This window comes from Takifugu flavidus, chromosome 12, assembly GCF_003711565.1.
Source record: "Takifugu flavidus isolate HTHZ2018 chromosome 12, ASM371156v2, whole genome shotgun sequence".
NCBI lineage: Eukaryota > Metazoa > Chordata > Actinopteri > Tetraodontiformes > Tetraodontidae > Takifugu > Takifugu flavidus.
This window is the reverse complement of record NC_079531.1, coordinates 366,481-383,295: the sequence shown is the minus strand read 5'-3', so window position 1 is coordinate 383,295 and position 16,815 is coordinate 366,481. Positions and strand designations below refer to the sequence as shown.

At 56.1% G+C, this 16,815-nt stretch overlaps 3 protein-coding genes across 7 annotated transcripts; 1 reads left to right on the top strand and 2 right to left on the bottom strand.

Moving 5' to 3' along the window:
- Positions 1-11: 11 nt before the first annotated feature.
- rpl35a (ribosomal protein L35a) lies at positions 12-1,986 on the bottom strand. Its single transcript, XM_057050507.1, is given in 6 exon segments — positions 12-84; positions 818-852; positions 855-961; positions 1,092-1,244; positions 1,342-1,378; positions 1,868-1,986. Coding segments are annotated over 5 exon segments (330 nt in total). The 5' UTR covers positions 1,353-1,378; positions 1,868-1,986; the 3' UTR covers positions 12-60.
- A 1,059-nt stretch (positions 1,987-3,045) lies between these two features.
- rnpepl1 (arginyl aminopeptidase like 1) lies at positions 3,046-10,943 on the top strand. Its single transcript, XM_057050476.1, is given in 14 exon segments — positions 3,046-4,392; positions 4,395-4,615; positions 4,691-4,831; positions 4,907-5,058; positions 5,174-5,290; positions 6,980-7,215; positions 7,279-7,392; positions 7,753-7,865; positions 7,972-8,080; positions 8,686-8,751; positions 8,754-8,806; positions 8,809-8,914; positions 8,981-9,123; positions 10,446-10,943. Coding segments are annotated over 14 exon segments (2,250 nt in total). The 5' UTR covers positions 3,046-4,136; the 3' UTR covers positions 10,869-10,943.
- A 1,123-nt stretch (positions 10,944-12,066) lies between these two features.
- LOC130535456 (coagulation factor IX) lies at positions 12,067-16,757 on the bottom strand. 5 transcript variants are annotated; one of them, XM_057050484.1, is made up of 10 exons: positions 16,430-16,757; positions 15,310-15,482; positions 15,214-15,238; positions 14,961-15,074; positions 13,811-13,942; positions 13,434-13,654; positions 13,216-13,330; positions 12,934-13,130; positions 12,742-12,867; positions 12,067-12,643 (listed from the first exon to the last, which is right to left on the bottom strand). In XM_057050484.1, the coding sequence occupies exons 1-10, from the start codon at positions 16,494-16,496 to the stop codon at positions 12,398-12,400; spliced, it is 1,416 nt and encodes a 471-aa protein (XP_056906464.1). In that variant the 5' UTR covers positions 16,497-16,757; the 3' UTR covers positions 12,067-12,397. The 5 variants fall into 5 exon arrangements, with proteins under 5 accessions (XP_056906464.1, XP_056906465.1, XP_056906466.1 ...); XM_057050485.1 differs by lacking the exon at positions 16,430-16,757 and adding an exon at positions 16,246-16,364; XM_057050486.1 differs by lacking the exon at positions 16,430-16,757 and adding an exon at positions 16,268-16,303 and having other exon boundaries at positions 14,961-15,090.
- Between the last annotated feature and the right edge of the window lie 58 nt (positions 16,758-16,815).

Here is a 16,815-nt window from a genome sequence, read left to right as displayed (position 1 = left end):
GACTCGCTCGGTTTGGACCTCATGTTTTATTGTTTCTGTACAAACAGCTCCGGTTCCTCTTCACACCCGGGAAGGATACAGCATCTGGAACACACACACACACACACACAGCGTGACCTTTGACCCTCGTCTGAGCACTGTTACACACACGCGCCATGAGCCCGGTCCGGCCCGACCCGTTACATTTACCGGCCGCTCCCTCGGGGGGGGCGGGATTTTACCACCTGTAGCATAAAGAGCCACAGACGCCTCCAGAGGAGTTTAACCAGTGCTGATGCCAGCGTTGTCGCCATGGCAACAAACAGCACAAGCGTGGTGTTGGTGGCCCGCGGACACACTGGGACACTGGGGCTGAAGGGCCACCTTGGGAGGCTGCCTTTGAGCAAGGCAGCAGACCCCCAAACACTCAGCATTTCCTGTGCCCGGCCCCGGGGGACGGACGGACCCCCCCCCCCCCCCCCCCCCCCCCCCCACCGGACCGTCGCTAATTTAGAGCCACTGACCCACCGGCGCCACGTTTTCTGACAACCCGACTAGATGAGTCCACCTGAACCAGCGGCAGCACTCGTGCACGTCACTGCCGTGCACGTTTCTTCAGTTTCTCAAAGAGAAAAAGATGTCTTGCTAATGTTATTAAAGTTTGCTTGATGACTTTAGCTTCCCTCAGACGTTAACGAGCGCTGGATAACTCCAGAACCAGCTGGTTAGTTACTGGTCGTAGCTTTGCTGCTTAACACAACCGGGGGGGCTCGGACCAGGGGGGGCCCCAACCGGGGGGGCTCGGACCGGCGGGCTCGGACCGGCGCCACACACTCACCACTCTGATCCGGTGCCCCATGGCCTTGGCCGGAGGTTGCTGCTGAACTTGGCTCGGACCATCCCGCTGCTGCCGTGGGCCCGGGTCACCTTCCCCCAGATCACTCTGGTCTTGTTGGGTTTCCCACCCGGCGTCACCGTGTTCCTACAACCACAGAAAGTCCAGTGAGCTGCTCGGCATGCTGGGAAGTGTAGTGATATTGTCAAAACTATCCCCCAGTCACACCACCCCCCCGCGGGGACCCAGGCGGTACCGCTGGGTCCTCGGGACCTACTTCTTGGCCTTGTAGACGTAGGCGCAGCGCTTGCCCAGGTAGAAGTCCACCTCGTCGCGGGTGTAGCAGCCCTCCACCTTCAGCAGCGCCGTGTGCTCCCGCTGGTTCCGCAGACCACGTTTGTAGCCGGCGAAGATGGCTTTGGACCACAGTCTGGGACACAGGTGAACAGTCAGCACCGACTCTAGCGGCCGTGGAACAGCTTTAGCCGCCAGCAGAAGCAGCGGGACCGAACCGGACCGAACCTTACCTTCCAGGCATTGCGAGTCTTCTCCAGGTGAGTCCACCTGCAGAAACACACCAAACCAACGACATCAGCAGCTGGACCGATTCAACGACCGTAAACAGAGGTTCTGACTCTGACGGTCCAGATGTTCACCTGCAACATCTGCCGAACCGGATTCACGCTGAACACAAACAGTCGGAACCGCGACGGGCTAATTTCCATTAGCCGTAGCCGCGGATACGCCACTGCTTTGTTTACACTTTTATTAACAGTAAGAAAAGGACCGAAGACTTAATTTAACACGATTTAGAAATACACGCTGAGGTTTTACTCAAACCAGAACTTAAACGGTTCGCCGGTCTGTCAGGAGTGTTAGCCGATGTTACTTTAATCCGGACTGAATCTCCACCATCACGGGCTCCAGCCTTGAACTAAATACACCGGAGTGTGGAGCATAAATTCACCATTGACTCACAAACATTATCAAAGTGACGCGAAGCCAATAAACGAAGGAATTTAGTTCTTTATTCAGACATGTTTGCATCCTTACCGTCACTCAGAGGAAAATGGCGGAAAAGGAAGCGCGAAAGGAATCCTGGGAAATAATAGCGAGCAGAGGTGGCCCCGGAGATGCCTGAACAAAATCCTTCTTCTTCGCCTCCTGAGAGCGGCTGGCAAACAGCTCGTGGGCACTTTACCGCCACCTTTTGGACTGGAGTCTGGCGCCAAATACACTCGGGTCGAGGTCCTCGAACTAAGCGCAGTTACTTCTACAAACCTTAAGTTTCTGTTAAAATAAATCCTATGTCCATTTACACGGACCAGCACGTGCGCTCCTGGCCTCTGCAGCACTGTTGGCTTCAGTTTGGGAACCAAGGTCTGGAAGCGATCCTGGCCCGGTCCATCCACACCAGAATCCTGGTCTATGAGCTGCTGCCTCATCCCGCAACTCCTGAATTGTCCTTTTCCATCCCATACATGTGAACCCATGAACACGAGGATGTGAACCCATGAACACGTGGATGTGAACCCATGAACACGAGGATGTGAACCCATGAACCCGAGGATGTGAACCCATGAACACGAGGATGTGAACCCATGAACACGAGGATCTGAACCCATGAACACGTGGATGTGAACCCGTGAACCCATGAACTGCTCCAGGCTGCTGTGTGAGTCTGAACACAGTGAGACCAACCCTAACCCTGAGCCCGTGATGTGAGGGAACACCTGAGCCCGTGATGTGAGGGAACACCTGAGCCCGTGATGTGAGGGGACACCTGAGCCATTGATGAGAGGGAACACCTGAGCCCGTGATGTGAGGGAACACCTGAGCCCATGATGTGAGGGAACACCTGAGCCCGTGATGTGAGGGAACACCTGAGCCATTGATGAGAGGGAACACCTGAGCCCGTGATGTGAAGGAACACCTGAGCCCGTGATGTGAGGGAACACCTGAGCCCGTGATGTGAGGGAACACCTGAGCCCGTGATGAGAGGGAACACCCGAGCCAGTGATGTGAGGGAACACCCGAGCCCGTGATGTGAGGGAACACCCGAGCCCGTGATGTGAGGGAACACCCGAGCCCGTGATGTGAGGGAACACCCGAGCCCGTGATGTGAGGGGACACCCGAGCCCGTGATGTGAGGGAACACCCGAGCCCGTGATGTGAGGGGACACCCGAGCCAGTGATGTGAGGGGACACCCGAGCCAGTGATGTGAGGGAACACCGGAGCCCGTGATGTGAGGGGACACCTGAGCCAGTGATGTGAGGGAACACCTGAGCCCGTGATGTGAGGGAACACCCGAGCCCGTGATGAGAGGGAACACCTGAGCCAGTGATGTGAGGGAACACCTGAGCCAGTTATGAGAGGGAACACCTGAGCCAGTGATGAGAGGGAACACCCGAGCCCGTGATGTGAGGGGACACCTGAGCTCTTCAGCCGCCTCTGCTGCCTCTCTGCCGGGCTCTTCAGCGCCCCCCTCCGGCCTCAACAAACTTTCCTCCACTCCTCACTTCCTGTCTGGTTCCGAGCCCCGTCTGTCTGCCCTCTATTTTCCGGAGTCTTCTGACCTTTGTGGATATCGCGGCTCGGCTCGGCTCGGCTCGGCTTCTTCCAGAGTCACCAGTCGTCCCCTGTCCCGGCTCTTCTTCGACTTCCTCGGAAGCTTTGAACTTGATGTCCGGGACGTGGAGAGCGGATCCCCGCTGCCCTCGCAGGAGCAGGAGCCAGTGTCGTGCCGGTGCCGGTGCCGGTACCGGTGCTCCGGCTCTGATGGATTTTACATAGACTGTGAGTGGAAAATCCAACCATGAACTCTCTGGTGCTAAGGCTAATTAGACCGGGTGCTAATTAGCCGGTGTGCTAACCGGGTCAGTTAAACTCTAGTTAGTTAGCTAGTTAAAGCTAAAGCTGTTAGCTCGGATCGGCTCGAGACCTCCTCAGAATGTGTTAAAGCAGTTGATGTGGCCTGAATCATTCTTTGCTTTACTTTTTAAATGAATTGGTGTTAATTGTGTTCAGTTTGGCGTTTGATAACTTTGTGAAGAGTCGAACTGGGTTTGACGCTCGAACCAGCGAGTCTGAGGTTTATTGGGTTTGTTCTGACTAGACCCGCAGCTTGACTCGGTTTGTGTTAATTTTTGGGTTTAACACGTTCTGTTCTGTAGGTTGAACCTAATTCTGTGGACTCTTTTGAAGCGATGGACGCTGACCCAGTTGATTCCAGGTTCTGTTTAGCCCAGGAATGAAACATTCCATGTTTGGGTTCCTCGTGGTTCTGTGAATGCAGCTGGTTTGGGCCTGATTCGTGGGTCAATGATGGCAGATCTGCACCAGTCACCGACCTCGCTGTGCTGCTGCCGTAAACCTCCCCCGGTGTCCGGGGCCCGTTGTGTCGGGGACTCCGCCACCTCAGAACCGGGCCTGCCCAGGTGCCCTCTGGTGGACGTAGCCTCGGCGTCCAACTTCCGTGACTTCCAGCTGCGACATTTCCATTTGGACCTGAAGCTGAACTTTGCAGTGAAGGAGATGAGTGGTTGGCTGGTTCTAGACCTGGTACCCGTGCAGCCGGGGGTCAAACCCTGGTGCTGGACTCCCACCCTTCCCTGCTCATTCACGCTATAGACTGTAAGGTGCCTGGTGCTGGAGAGGAGCTCCCCAGCTCCCTCACATACAGGGTGGACCCATTCACAGACTTCGGCTCTTCGCTTCACATCACTTTGCCAGTTGGGACGGTGAAACCGGGCCGGCCGGTCCAGATCACGGTCCGATACACCACCACTGACGGACCGGCTGTGAGTTCACCGGACCGCGAGGCGCTGATGGATCTGCTGGTCTGCTTGATGCTGAAGGTGTTTGTGTCGCTGCAGATCTGGTGGCTGGACTCAGAACTGACCTGTGGCCGGACCCGGCCCCTGGTCTTCACGCAGGGCCACTCGGTCTGTAACCGGTCCTTCTTCCCCTGCTTCGACACTCCGGCGGTGAAGAGCACCTACAGCGCCACGGTCAGGGTGAGTCCAGTCCCGGCGCCGCCCCCCCCCCCCCACCACCTGTTGGACTCCTGCTCCTCTCCTTCGCTCCTGCAGGTTCCGGACGGAGTCACGGTTCTGATGAGTGCGTCCCAGAGCTCCTACTCCAAACGGGACCGGGTCTTCCAGTTCTCCATGGAGTTCCCCATCCCGTCCTACCTGGTGGCGCTGGTGGCGGGAGACCTGCAGCACGTCGACGTGGGTCCGCGGTGAGTCCGGCTCCTGGCGCTGTGCTTCCCAGCGCATTATGGGATGGATCTGTCGGGATGACGTCCTCATATTTAGGGAGCAGGAAGTGATGTAACGCCACTCGTGGTTGTCCAGGAGCCGCGTGTGGGCGGAGCCGTGTCTGCTGTCCTGTGCAGCGAAGAACCTGGAGGGCGGCGTGGAGCGCTGGCTCAGCGTGGCGGAGCGGCTCTTCGGGCTCTACCTGTGGGGCAGGTGCGTGGCGAGTGTGAGTGGCGAGTGTGCGTGGCGAGTGTGAGTGGCGAGTGTGCGTGGCGAGTGTGAGTGGAGTGTGTGCGTGGCGAGTGTGAGTGGAGTGTGGCGAGTGTGTGAGTGGCGAGTGTGAGTGTGCGTGGCGAGTGTGAGTGTGAGTGTGCGTGGCGAGTGTGAGTGTGCGTGGCGAGTGTGCGTGGCGAGTGTGTGTGAGTGTGCGTGGCGAGTGTGAGTGTGCGTGGCGAGTGTGAGTGGCGAGTGTGCGTGGAGTGTGGCGAGTGTGTGTGGCGAGTGTGAGTGGCGAGTGTGCGTGCCGAGTGTGAGTGGCGAGTGTGCGTGGCGAGTGAGTGTGCGTGGCGAGTGTGAGTGGCGAGTGTGAGTGTGCGTGGCGAGTGTGCGTGGTGAGTGTGCGTGGCGAGTGTGAGTGTGCGTGGCGAGTGTGAGTGGCGAGTGTGTGCGTGGCGAGTGTGCGTGGCGAGTGTGCGTGGCGAGTGTGAGTGGCGTGTGTGAGTGTGCGTGGCGTGTGCGCGTGGGGAGTGTGCGTGGCGAGTGTGAGTGGCATGTGCGAGTGTCGTGTGCGAGTGTGCGTGGCGAGTGTGCGTGGCGAGTGTGAGTGGAGTGTGGCGTGTGTGCGTGGCGAGTGTGCGTGGCGAGTGTGAGTGGAGTGTGGCGAGTGTGTGAGTGGCGTGTGTGAGTGGAGTGTGGCGAGTGTGTGAGTGGCGTGTGTGCGTGGCGAGTGTGAGTGGCGAGTGTGAGTGGCGTGTGTGAGTGTGAGTGTACGTGGCGAGTGTGCGTGGCGAGTGTGAGTGGCGTGTGTGAGTGTGAGTGTACGTGGCGAGTGTGAGTGGCGTGTGTGAGTGTGAGTGTACGTGGCGAGTGTGAGTGTGCGTGGCGAGTGTGAGTGGCGTGTGTGAGTGTGAGTGTGCGTGGCGAGTGTACGTGGCGAGTGTGAGTGTGCGTGGCGAGTGTGAGTGGAGTGTGGCGAGTGTGTGCGTGGCGAGTGTGAGTGGAGTGTGGCGAGTGTGAGTGTGTGTGGCGAGTGTGAGTGGCGAGTGTGAGTGGCGAGTGTGCGTGGCGAGTGTGCGTGTGCGTGGCGAGTGCGTGGCGAGTGTGTGTGGCGAGTGTGTGTGGCGAGTGTGTGTGGCGAGTGTGTGTGGCGAGTGTGCGTGGCGAGTGTGCGTGGCGAGTGCGTGGCGAGTGTGCGTGGCGAGTGTGAGTGGCGAGTGTGTGGCGAGTGTGTGAGTGGCGAGTGTGCGTGGCGAGTGTGCGTGGCGAGTGTGTGAGTGGCGAGTGTGTGAGTGGCGAGTGTGCGTGGCGAGTGTGCGTGGCGAGTGCGTGGCGAGTGTGCGTGGCGAGTGTGAGTGGCATGTGGCGAGTGTGCGTGGCGAGTGTGAGTGGCATGTGGCGAGTGTGCGTGGCGAGTGTGCGTGGCGAGTGCGTGGCGAGTGCGTGGCGAGTGCGTGGCGAGTGTGCGTGGCGAGTGTGAGTGGCATGTGGGCGAGTGTGCGTGGCGAGTGTGAGTGGCATGTGGCGAGTGCGTGGCGAGTGCGTGGCGAGTGCGTGGCGAGTGTGAGTGGCATGTGGCGAGTGTGAGTGGCGAGTGTGAGTGGCGAGTGTGAGTGGCGAGTGTGCGTGGCGTGAGGTCGTGGCGTGAGGTCGTCCCCCGTCCGCTGACGCTGGCTCCACCCGCAGGTGTGACATCGTCTTCCTGCCCCCCTCCTTCCCCATCGTTGCCATGGAGAACCCGTGCCTCACCTTCATCATCGCCTCCATCTTGGAGAGCAGCGAGTTCCTGCTGATCGACATCATCCACGAGATCGCCCACGGCTGGTTCGGCAACGCCGTGACCAACGCCACCTGGGAGGAGATGTGGCTGAGCGAAGGCCTGGCCACCTACGCCCAGCGCCGCATCACCACGGAGGCCTTCGGTAGCAGCGGGTCGGGGGGGGGGCGCGCCCCCGCGGTACTGACCAGCGTCTGTTCCTCCGCAGGTGAAGCGTTCACCTGTCTGGAAACGGCCGTCAGACTGGACGCCCTCCACAGACAGCTGCGTCTCCTTGGCGACAGCAACCCTGTGAGCAAACTGCAAGTCAAATTTGAAGCAGGTCAAGCACACACTTGTCTGTTCTGCTGTCTTTGTGAGGACATTCACACACTCACACACAGCCACACTCACACACACACACACTCACACACACACACACACAGCACACTCACACAACACACACACACACACACACACTCACACACAGCCACCACACACACACTCACACACACCACACACTCACACACACACACACACACACACACACACAGCCACACACACATCCACACCACACACACACCACACACACACACACACACACTCACACACCCCCCCCTGAACTGTCCTCACGCTGCTGCTCGAGTGCCTGTCAGACCACAGCAGGAGGAACAGGTGCCCACACAGGTGACTCTGTCCACAGGTGTGAACCCCAGCTGTCTGATGAACCTGTTCACCTATGAGAAAGGCTTCTGCTTCGTGGCGTACCTGTCGCAGCTGTGTGGGGATGTGCGACGCTTCGACTGTTTCCTCCGGGTCAGCACACAACACACACACACACACACACACACACACACACACACACACCACACACACACAGCAGACGCCTCAGACGCGTCACATCTGCTGCGTCTCTTTTCAGGACTTTATCTCCAAGTTTAAGTTTCGGAGCGTGGTCGCTCAGGACCTCATCGATTTCTTCCTCAGCTATTTCCCGGACCTCAAGGACACCGCGGTGGCTCAGAGAGAAGGTGGAACCGTCATGTCACCTGTGTCCCCACCCCTGTCCCCACCTGTGTCCCCACCTGTGTCCTGTCCCGGTGTCCTGTCCCCACCTGTGTCCTGTCCCGGTGTCCTGTCCCCACCTGTGTCCTGTCCCGGTGTCCTGTCCCGGTGTCCTGTCCCCACCTGTGTCCTGTCCCGGTGTCCTGTCCCGGTGTCCTGTCCCCACCTGTGTCCTGTCCCGGTGTCCTGTCCCCACCTGTGTCCCCACCTGTGTCCTGTCCCGGTGTCCTGTCCCGGTGTCCTGTCCCAGCGTCCTGTCCCGTGTCCTGTCCCGGTGTCCTGTCCCCACCTGTGTCCTGTCCCGGTGTCCTGTCCCGGTGTCCTGTCCCGGTGTCCTGTCCCCACCTGTGTCCTGTCCCGGTGTCCTGTCCCGGTGTCCTGTCCCCACCTGTGTCCCCACCTGTGTCCTGTCCCGGTGTCCTGTCCTGGTGTCCCCACCTGTGTCCTGTCCCGGTGTCCCCACCTGTGTCCTGTCCCGGTGTCCCCACCTGTGTCCTGTCCCGGTGTCCTGTCCCGGTGTCCACAGGAACCTGTTCATGTGGTTGAGTGTGACCTCACTTCCTGTGTGCAGGGCTGGAGTTCGAGCGCTGGCTCAGCGGCTGTGGCCCCCCCATGTACGAGCCGGACCTGTCCGCCGCGCCGCTCTGACCCGGCCCGTGGAGGACCTGTGTGAGCTGTGGCGCCGTGGCCACGCCCCCCCGACCCGTCCGCCGTGTCCAGATTTGACCTGTCGGCGTGGAGCACGTTCCAGATCGTCCTGTTCCTGGACCACATGCTGGACGTGTCCCCGCTGTCTCACGGTACCGGCTCACGCGGCTCCTGTCTGTAGCGTTGCCATAGCGACCAGGCTGTCCTGTCGCCCTCAGACGTGATGTCGGCGCTGTCTCGCTGTTACGCGTCTCTGTTCGATGGGCTCAACGCCGAGGTCCAGATCCGCTGGTTGCAGATGGTCGTGAGGAGCAGCTTCTACCCAGAGGTTCCTCGAGTGAGGGCCTTCCTGCACAAGCACGTGAGACACAGGAGACACACAGGGGACACAGGAGACACAGGAGACACAGGAGACACACAGGAGACACAGGAGACACAGGAGACACAGGGACACACAGAGACACAGGAGAGACACAGGAGACACAGGAGAGACACAGGAGAGACACAGGAGAGACACACAGGGGACACAGGAAACACAGGAGACCAGGAGACACACAGGAGACACAGGAGACACACAGGAGACACAGGAGACACACAGGAGACACACAGGAGACACAGAAACACAGGAGACACACAGGAGACACAGGAGACACAGGGACACAGGAGACACAGGGACACACAGAGACACACAGGAGACACAGGGGACACAGGAGACACACAGGAGACACACAGGAGACACACAGGAGACACACGTGAGACACAGGAGACACACAGGAGACACAGGAGACACAGGGACACACAGGAGACACACAGGAGACACAGGAGAGACACACAGGAGACACAGGAGAGACCACGAGAGACACAGGAGACACACAGGAGACACAGGAGACACAGGAGACACACAGGGGACACAGGAGACACACAGGAGACACACAGGGGACACACAGGACACACAGAGACACACAGGGACACACAGGAGACACACAGGGGACACACAGGAGACACAGGAGACACACAGGAGACACACACACACACACACAGGAGAGACACAGGAGACACAGGAGACACACAGGAGACACACACAACACCACAGGAGAGACACAGGAGACACACAGAGACACACACAGGAACCACAGGGGACACAGGAGACACACAGGAGACACAGGAGACACACAGGGGACACAGGAGACACACAGAGACACACAGGGGACACAGAGACACACAGAGACACACAGGGGACACAGGAGACACACAGGAGACACACAGGGGACACAGGAGACAACACACACACAGAGAGACACAGGAGACACACAGGAGACACAGGGGACACAGGAGAGACACAGGAGACACAGGAGACACACAGAGACACAGGAGACACACACACACGTGTGAATCGTCTCTTTCTCTTTTTTATCCTGAGATAAAAAGTTGATCTGTGACCCAAACTGACACGTTATTGTTCAGGGTTAAACTCCTGCTGAGGTCAGGGGTCAGCTGCTCTGAGGTCAGAGGTCAGCTGCTCTGAGGTCAGAGGTCAGCTGCTCTGAGGTCAGAGGTCAGGGGTGAATGAAACCTATGATCACATATTTGATTGGCTCCATCAGAACTGCAAGTATCTGATTCTGTGGACGTTTTGCCCCCGGGGTCGTGACCCCATGACCCCTTGCTGTGCCCTGTCTGCAGACCTCCAGGATGTACACCATGCCGCTCTACGATGACCTGGTTGCCGGGGTGATGAAGTGCGTCGCCGTGGAGATTTTCAATCAAACTCATCGTCGCCTTCATCCGAACCTGAGACGGACGCTGCAGCAGATGCTGTTCCAGAGCAGCTCCCCCCCCACCAGCCACAGAGGCCCTGGGCCCAGCCTGCCCCCCCCTCAGCTGCCCCCCTCCCCTCAGCCGCCCCCCTCCCCTCAGCTGCCTCAGCTGCCCCCCTCCCCACCTTTGCCCCCCTCCCCTCAGCTGCCCCCCTCCCCTCAGCTGCCTCAGCTGCCCCCCTCCCCTCAGCTGCCCCCCTCCCCTCAGCTGCCCCCCTCCCCACCTGCTTCCTCCGCCACCAGCAAGTCGGCCACCATTGCTTTACAGGATGTTGATGTGTCTGCGTGAGGTCTGTGTGTCCACTGGGGGCGCGTGGGCGTGTCCATTCGGGGGGCGTGTCCACTCGGGGGGGGGGGGGGGGGGGCGTGACAGGAAGTGCAGCATTCTTCCATCAACCCTGAGAAAGCTGCTTTGGTGCTTTGATCCCGGGACCACCTGAAACGATGGCGTTCCTCGTCTTCAGGTTCTGCTGGTGCTCAGACCAGCTGGAGTCCATCACAGAACCAGAACCAGAACCGGACCAGAACTGTGGGAGCTGCTATGCTTGTGTTCAGATGTGGCCTTTATCTTCTTCCATAAACGGTGGTAAACCTGTGTAACTCTACCTCCCACCCCGACCTGTCAGACGGTCAGGTGACCAGACGGTCAGGTGACCAGACGGTCAGGTGACCAGACGGTCAGGTGACCAACAGCAGCCACACCTGTGTCACCTGTCGCTACCTTCAGCCTTCTCATGGTGCCTTTTCAGCTCAAAGTTGATTCATTTTAACCTGAAAACGTTTAAAAACGTAGAAGCGTAACTGGTTATAACTGGTTAGAAGCTTAACTGGTTATAACTGGTTAGAAAGGTTTTGCAGCCACTTTTCATCCTGTTTAACGTCAAATGAGCAAAAATGACATTTAACTGTAGACGATCTCCTGCCGGTTCAGCCCGATTCTTTAATGAAGCCGGAACATTTGGTGAACCGGGGCGTCGCCTTAGCAACAGTTGCCTTTTCTCCTGTTAATTATGTCAAATGTGGTATTTATTAATTCAGAATTTATTACATTTCTATAGACTAAAAATACAGGTGTAATTACCAGCGACTCATCGCACCATTTCTCTGCTGGTCCGCACGTGCACTTTATTGATTGGACCATACTTGGACGGCCGAACCTGCTAATGAGCCCTGATTAGCGGCCCATACGGTCCTGGTTCTGAGCCAGGCAGCAGAGTTTCTCCGGTAAATTAAGGCATTTTTAACAGCGGTCCGCCACAGGTGCCTGGATCACACCTGTGGAGAAAACCACCCACGAAGGCGTAGAGCTGCTGGCTTCTTCTTCTGTTGCGCGGTCCTTCTAAGCGCCCCCGCCTGTTGAGGGCGCCCCCTGCTGGCCAAAGGTGTTACTGCAAAGATGGCGCCGGTCACGTGCTGCCATCGGGCCGGAAGAGACGTGGTGTGTAGCTGCATAAACTAACTCATTTAAAACGTATTGATCTGTTCAATTATATTTGTACTCACATTTTAATAAAGCTGGATTCTATCCCACAATGCTTTGCTGTTGTATCTTGGTACGTTCTAATGGCGCCTGCATTTATCCACACAGCCTGTGGGCGGCGCTAAACACGCGAATTCATAGGAATTGGTTTTTAAATTACAGACCTGTATGTTGTAGGTGTTTTAGGTGTATTAATAAGAGAGTTAAACCATAAATGAAATGTGTACACACACTCTCTCTCTCTCTCACACACACACACACACACACACACACACAGAGGTCGTGTGGGCTCGTCCCAGGAGCTGGACCACATCACTGGGGGATCAGGATTCTGCTCCTCAGCCGTCAGTCCTGTTCTGTCTGTCGGCCGTTGCCATGGTGCTGTGGATCCAGTTCAGAAAGTTGCCCAGGCGTGTGTAGACGCCGTACTTCCCCTTGGCGGCGCATCTTTCGCCCCAGCTGACGACGCCAGTTAAGAACCAGGTTCCCCGATAATTGACCACGAACGGGCCCCCGCTGTCCCCGCTGCAGGCGTCCTCGTGCACGTCCAGGTACCCAGCACAGAACATGTTGTCTGTGATCACCTGCAGGGCACAGACGTGTCAACGCCGTGAGCGTCTGGTGCCAGGCGTGGCGTGGTTCACCTGTTCCGTGGGGGCGGGGCAGGCGTGGCGTGGTTCACCTGTTCCGTGGAGGCGGTGCAGGCGTCAAACCCCACAACTGGCAAATCCACCTTTCGCAGGAAGCGTGACGACCGTCCCAGGTACTTCGTCACCCCCCAGCCGGACACCTTCCCGTAGTTCCCATCCTGAGCACACACACCTTCAGTGGCAGGGCTGCTCGTTACCATGGAAACGGACACCACCTGGCTCACCTGCAGCAGATACTTGGAGAGGTGGGGGTCTGGGAGGCAGGCCGGGGCCGCTGCGGGCCCCCTGGTGACGGGTCGGGCCAGGTACAGGAGGGCGATGTCACTGTCGAAGGTGAACGAGTGGAAATGAGGGTGAAGGACGACCTCCTGGACCTCGATCCGCTGCTCACCAGGATCGGGTCGGTACTTATCGTAGTCTCCTGCACACACAGACGGTCCCGGGACCACGCGGTTCTGCAGGTGTCAGAACACAGAATCTCAGGACCCGATACGACCCCCCCTTACCCACGGTGACGTGGTCCACCCCGTCCTCCAGACAGTGAGCGGCAGAGACCACCCACTGGTCCGAGATCAGGGTCCCTCCACAGAAACCAGAACCATCAGCCCTGCGCAGCAGGACCTGGACACACACACACACCACACACACACACACACACCACACACACACACACATTGAAGTGTGTACATTAAGCGGTGGAGTACCGAGGAGCGTGTGGACACACCTGCCAGGGACTCCCGCCTCTTTTCTCCAGGACTCCGCCCACAATTCGATGCATCACCTGGTCCTGGGTCAGGTTTGCTCCGTGTTCTGACCCGTTGGCTGTCGCCAGGTGGTCCTCGGTGAGGTTCAGCCCGCCGATGGCGGCGCCCTGCTCCGACTGGTTCCACAGAGAGCGACCTCGGGACAGCAGCGCGTTGTGCTTCCTGCCGCAGGGGAACGTTGCTGGACAGGAAGTTAGGATCGGAAAATGGTGACTTCCTGTTCGCCCCGAACCAAACGGACTTTTCTGTTCTTAACGCTCATGGAGTCATTTTGGGACTATTTTCTGGGGTGGATGAATACATGTCTATACGACAGGTATCGGGTATTCTCCGTCACCTGTTTGGCTGCAGCTGCGTCCATCAGGTTCCAGTTCGTATCCATCAGCACAGCCACACGCAACAGCGCCGCCTGGTGGCTCTGAGCAGTACTGCAGACACCCGCCGTTTCTATGGCGACACGCAATCACCGCTGCGAGTAACACAAGCAGATCCCAACAATCAGGCAAAACTCGCAGGTGTTTGTCTGTTTACCTGAGCCGCAGGTGTTTGTCTGTTTACCTGACTCGCAGGTGTTTGTCTGTTTACCTGAGCCGCAGGTGTTTGTCTGTTTACCTGACTCGCAGGTGTTTGTCTGTTTACCTGAGCCGCAGGTGTTTGTTTGTTTACCTGACTCGCAGGTGTTTGTTTGTTTACCTGACTCGCAGGTGTTTGTCTGTTTACCTGAGCCGCAGGTGTTTGTTTGTTTACCTGACTCGCAGGTGTTTGTTTACCTGAGCCACAGTAGTTTGTTTACCTGACTCGCAGGTGTTTGTTTGTTTACCTGACTCGCAGGTGTTTGTCTGTTTACCTGACTCGCGGGTGTTTGTTTGTTTACCTGACTCGCAGGTGTTTGTTTGTTTACCTGACTCGCAGGTGTTTGTCTGTTTACCTGACTCGCAGGTGTCTGTTTACCTGACTCGCAGGTGTTTGTTTACCTGAGCCACAGTAGTTTGTTTACCTGACTCGCAGGTGTTTGTTTGTTTACCTGACTCGCAGGTGTTTGTCTGTTTACCTGACTCGCAGGTGTTTGTTTGTTTACCTGACTCGCGGGTGTTTGTTTGTTTACCCGACTCGCAGGTGTTTGTTTGTTTACCTGACTCGCAGGTGTTTGTCTGTTTACCTGACTCGCAGGTGTTTGTCTGTTTCCTGACTCGCAGGTGTCTGTTTACCTGACTCGCAGGTGTTTGTCTGTTTACCTGACTCGCAGGTGTCTGTTTACCTGACTCGCAGGTGTTTGTTGTTTACCTGACTCGCAGGTGTTTGTTTGTTTACCTGACTCGCAGGTGTTTGTTTGTTTACCTGACTCGCAGGTGTTTGTCTGTTTCCTGACTCGCAGGTGTCTGTTTACCTGACTCGCAGGTGTTTGTCTGTTTACCTGACTCGCAGGTGTTTGTTTACCTGACTCGCAGGTGTTTGTCTGTTTACCTGACTCGCAGGTGTCTGTTTACCTGACTCGCAGGTCTTGCCGCCATATTGTGGGGGACAGACACACACGGACGCTCCCCGCTCCACCGTGCACCTCCCTCCGTTCTGACAGGGGTTTGTCTGACAAGGGTTCCAATCTAAAATATTTCCGAGCTACACGTGAACACATCACGGCTAATGACGTCATCAGGTGCGTTGAAGACTCAAACATAAAGAAATACAACAGGTGATCCATCAAATCATCCGTTTAAGAGGTTGATCAGCACAGTCACTCACCTCTGTATCTAAACCAGAACTCCAGCTGCAGAAAAGACAAAATAATAAAGATAAACATCTAAAATCAAACCTCCCAAAGTCACGACACAAACTTACCGTTTTCTCGTTGGTGTGAAAGATCTCGGCCGCCTCCTCCTGGGAACACAGTTCCTCGTAGCACTCCCTCTCCAGGTCGCCTGGCAACAGCTCCTCCAGAGAGAACGAGTTCGCTCTTCGCCTCCTGGCGGATGGATGGAGAAGCTGACCAGCTGCCGAGCGACCCAGGAACACTGAAATGACCAGTGTAATTAGCAATTAGCAGAAATTACCCTGATAATCAGCAGAAATGACCCTGATAATCAGCAGAAATTACCCTGATAATCAGCAGAAATTACCCTGATAATCAGCAGAAATGACCCTGATAATCAGCAGAAATTACCCTGATAAACAACAGAAATTACACTGATAATTAGCAGAAATGACCCTGATAAACAGCAGAAATGACCCTGATAATCAGCAGAAATGACCCTGATAATCAGCAGAAATGACCCTGATAAACAGCAGAAATTACCCTGATAATTAGCAGAAATTACCCTGATAATTAGCAGAAATTACCCTGATAATCAGCAGAATTACAGTGATAAACAACAGAAATTACCCTGATAATCAGCAGAAATTACAGTGATAAACAGCAGAAATTACCCTGATAAACAACAGAAATTACCCTGATAATTAGCAGAAATTACACTGATAAACAGCAGAAATTACAGTGATAAACAACAGAAATTACAGTGATAAACAACAGAAATTACAGTGATAAACAACAGAAATTACAGTGATAAACAGCAGAAATTACACTGATAATCAGCAGAAATTACACTGATAAACAGCAGAAATTACACTGATAATTAGCAGAAATTACCCTGATAAACAGCAGAAATTACAGTGATAAACAACAGAAATTACAGTGATAAACAGCAGAATTACACTGATAAACAGCAGAAATTACAGTGATAAACAACAGAAATTACAGTGATAAACAACAGAAATTACACTGATAAACAACAGAAATTACACTGATAAACCAGGACAGCATCGTCCAGGATCAAGACGTAGTTCTTCCCTGTCCAGGCGGGTCCGGCCTGTCCCCAGCCAGTCCGGCCTGTCCCCAGCCAGTCCGGCCTGTCCCCAGCCAGTCCGGCCTGTCCCCGTCTCCCGTCACCTGGTGGTCACTCACCTGTGCACTGAGCCAGAGCAGCCAGGAGCAGCACGCTGGACACACTCACGACCACTGACGGCTGCATGTCTGAGGACCAACGATCAGGTGACCAACCGTCAGATCAAACTGGCCTTTGGGAGAAAAAGAGGAAAGTTTAGACAGAAAAGCCCAACACGGTGCTAAAGTCCCTTCTGATCCGACTCCGGAGGGTTCTGAGGCCACGGTCCAAACTGGGCCGATCACCTGATCTTTGAGCACCAACCAAATATTGACACAGACGTGACACGCAGGGCAGAACACAGACGACCAGCTGAAACCTGTTTTCTCCACAAACGCGTCTAAAGGTTTCATCACGTCTGTTTCAACATTTTTGCTCATTTCCGGTTTAATTATTTTATAATTAT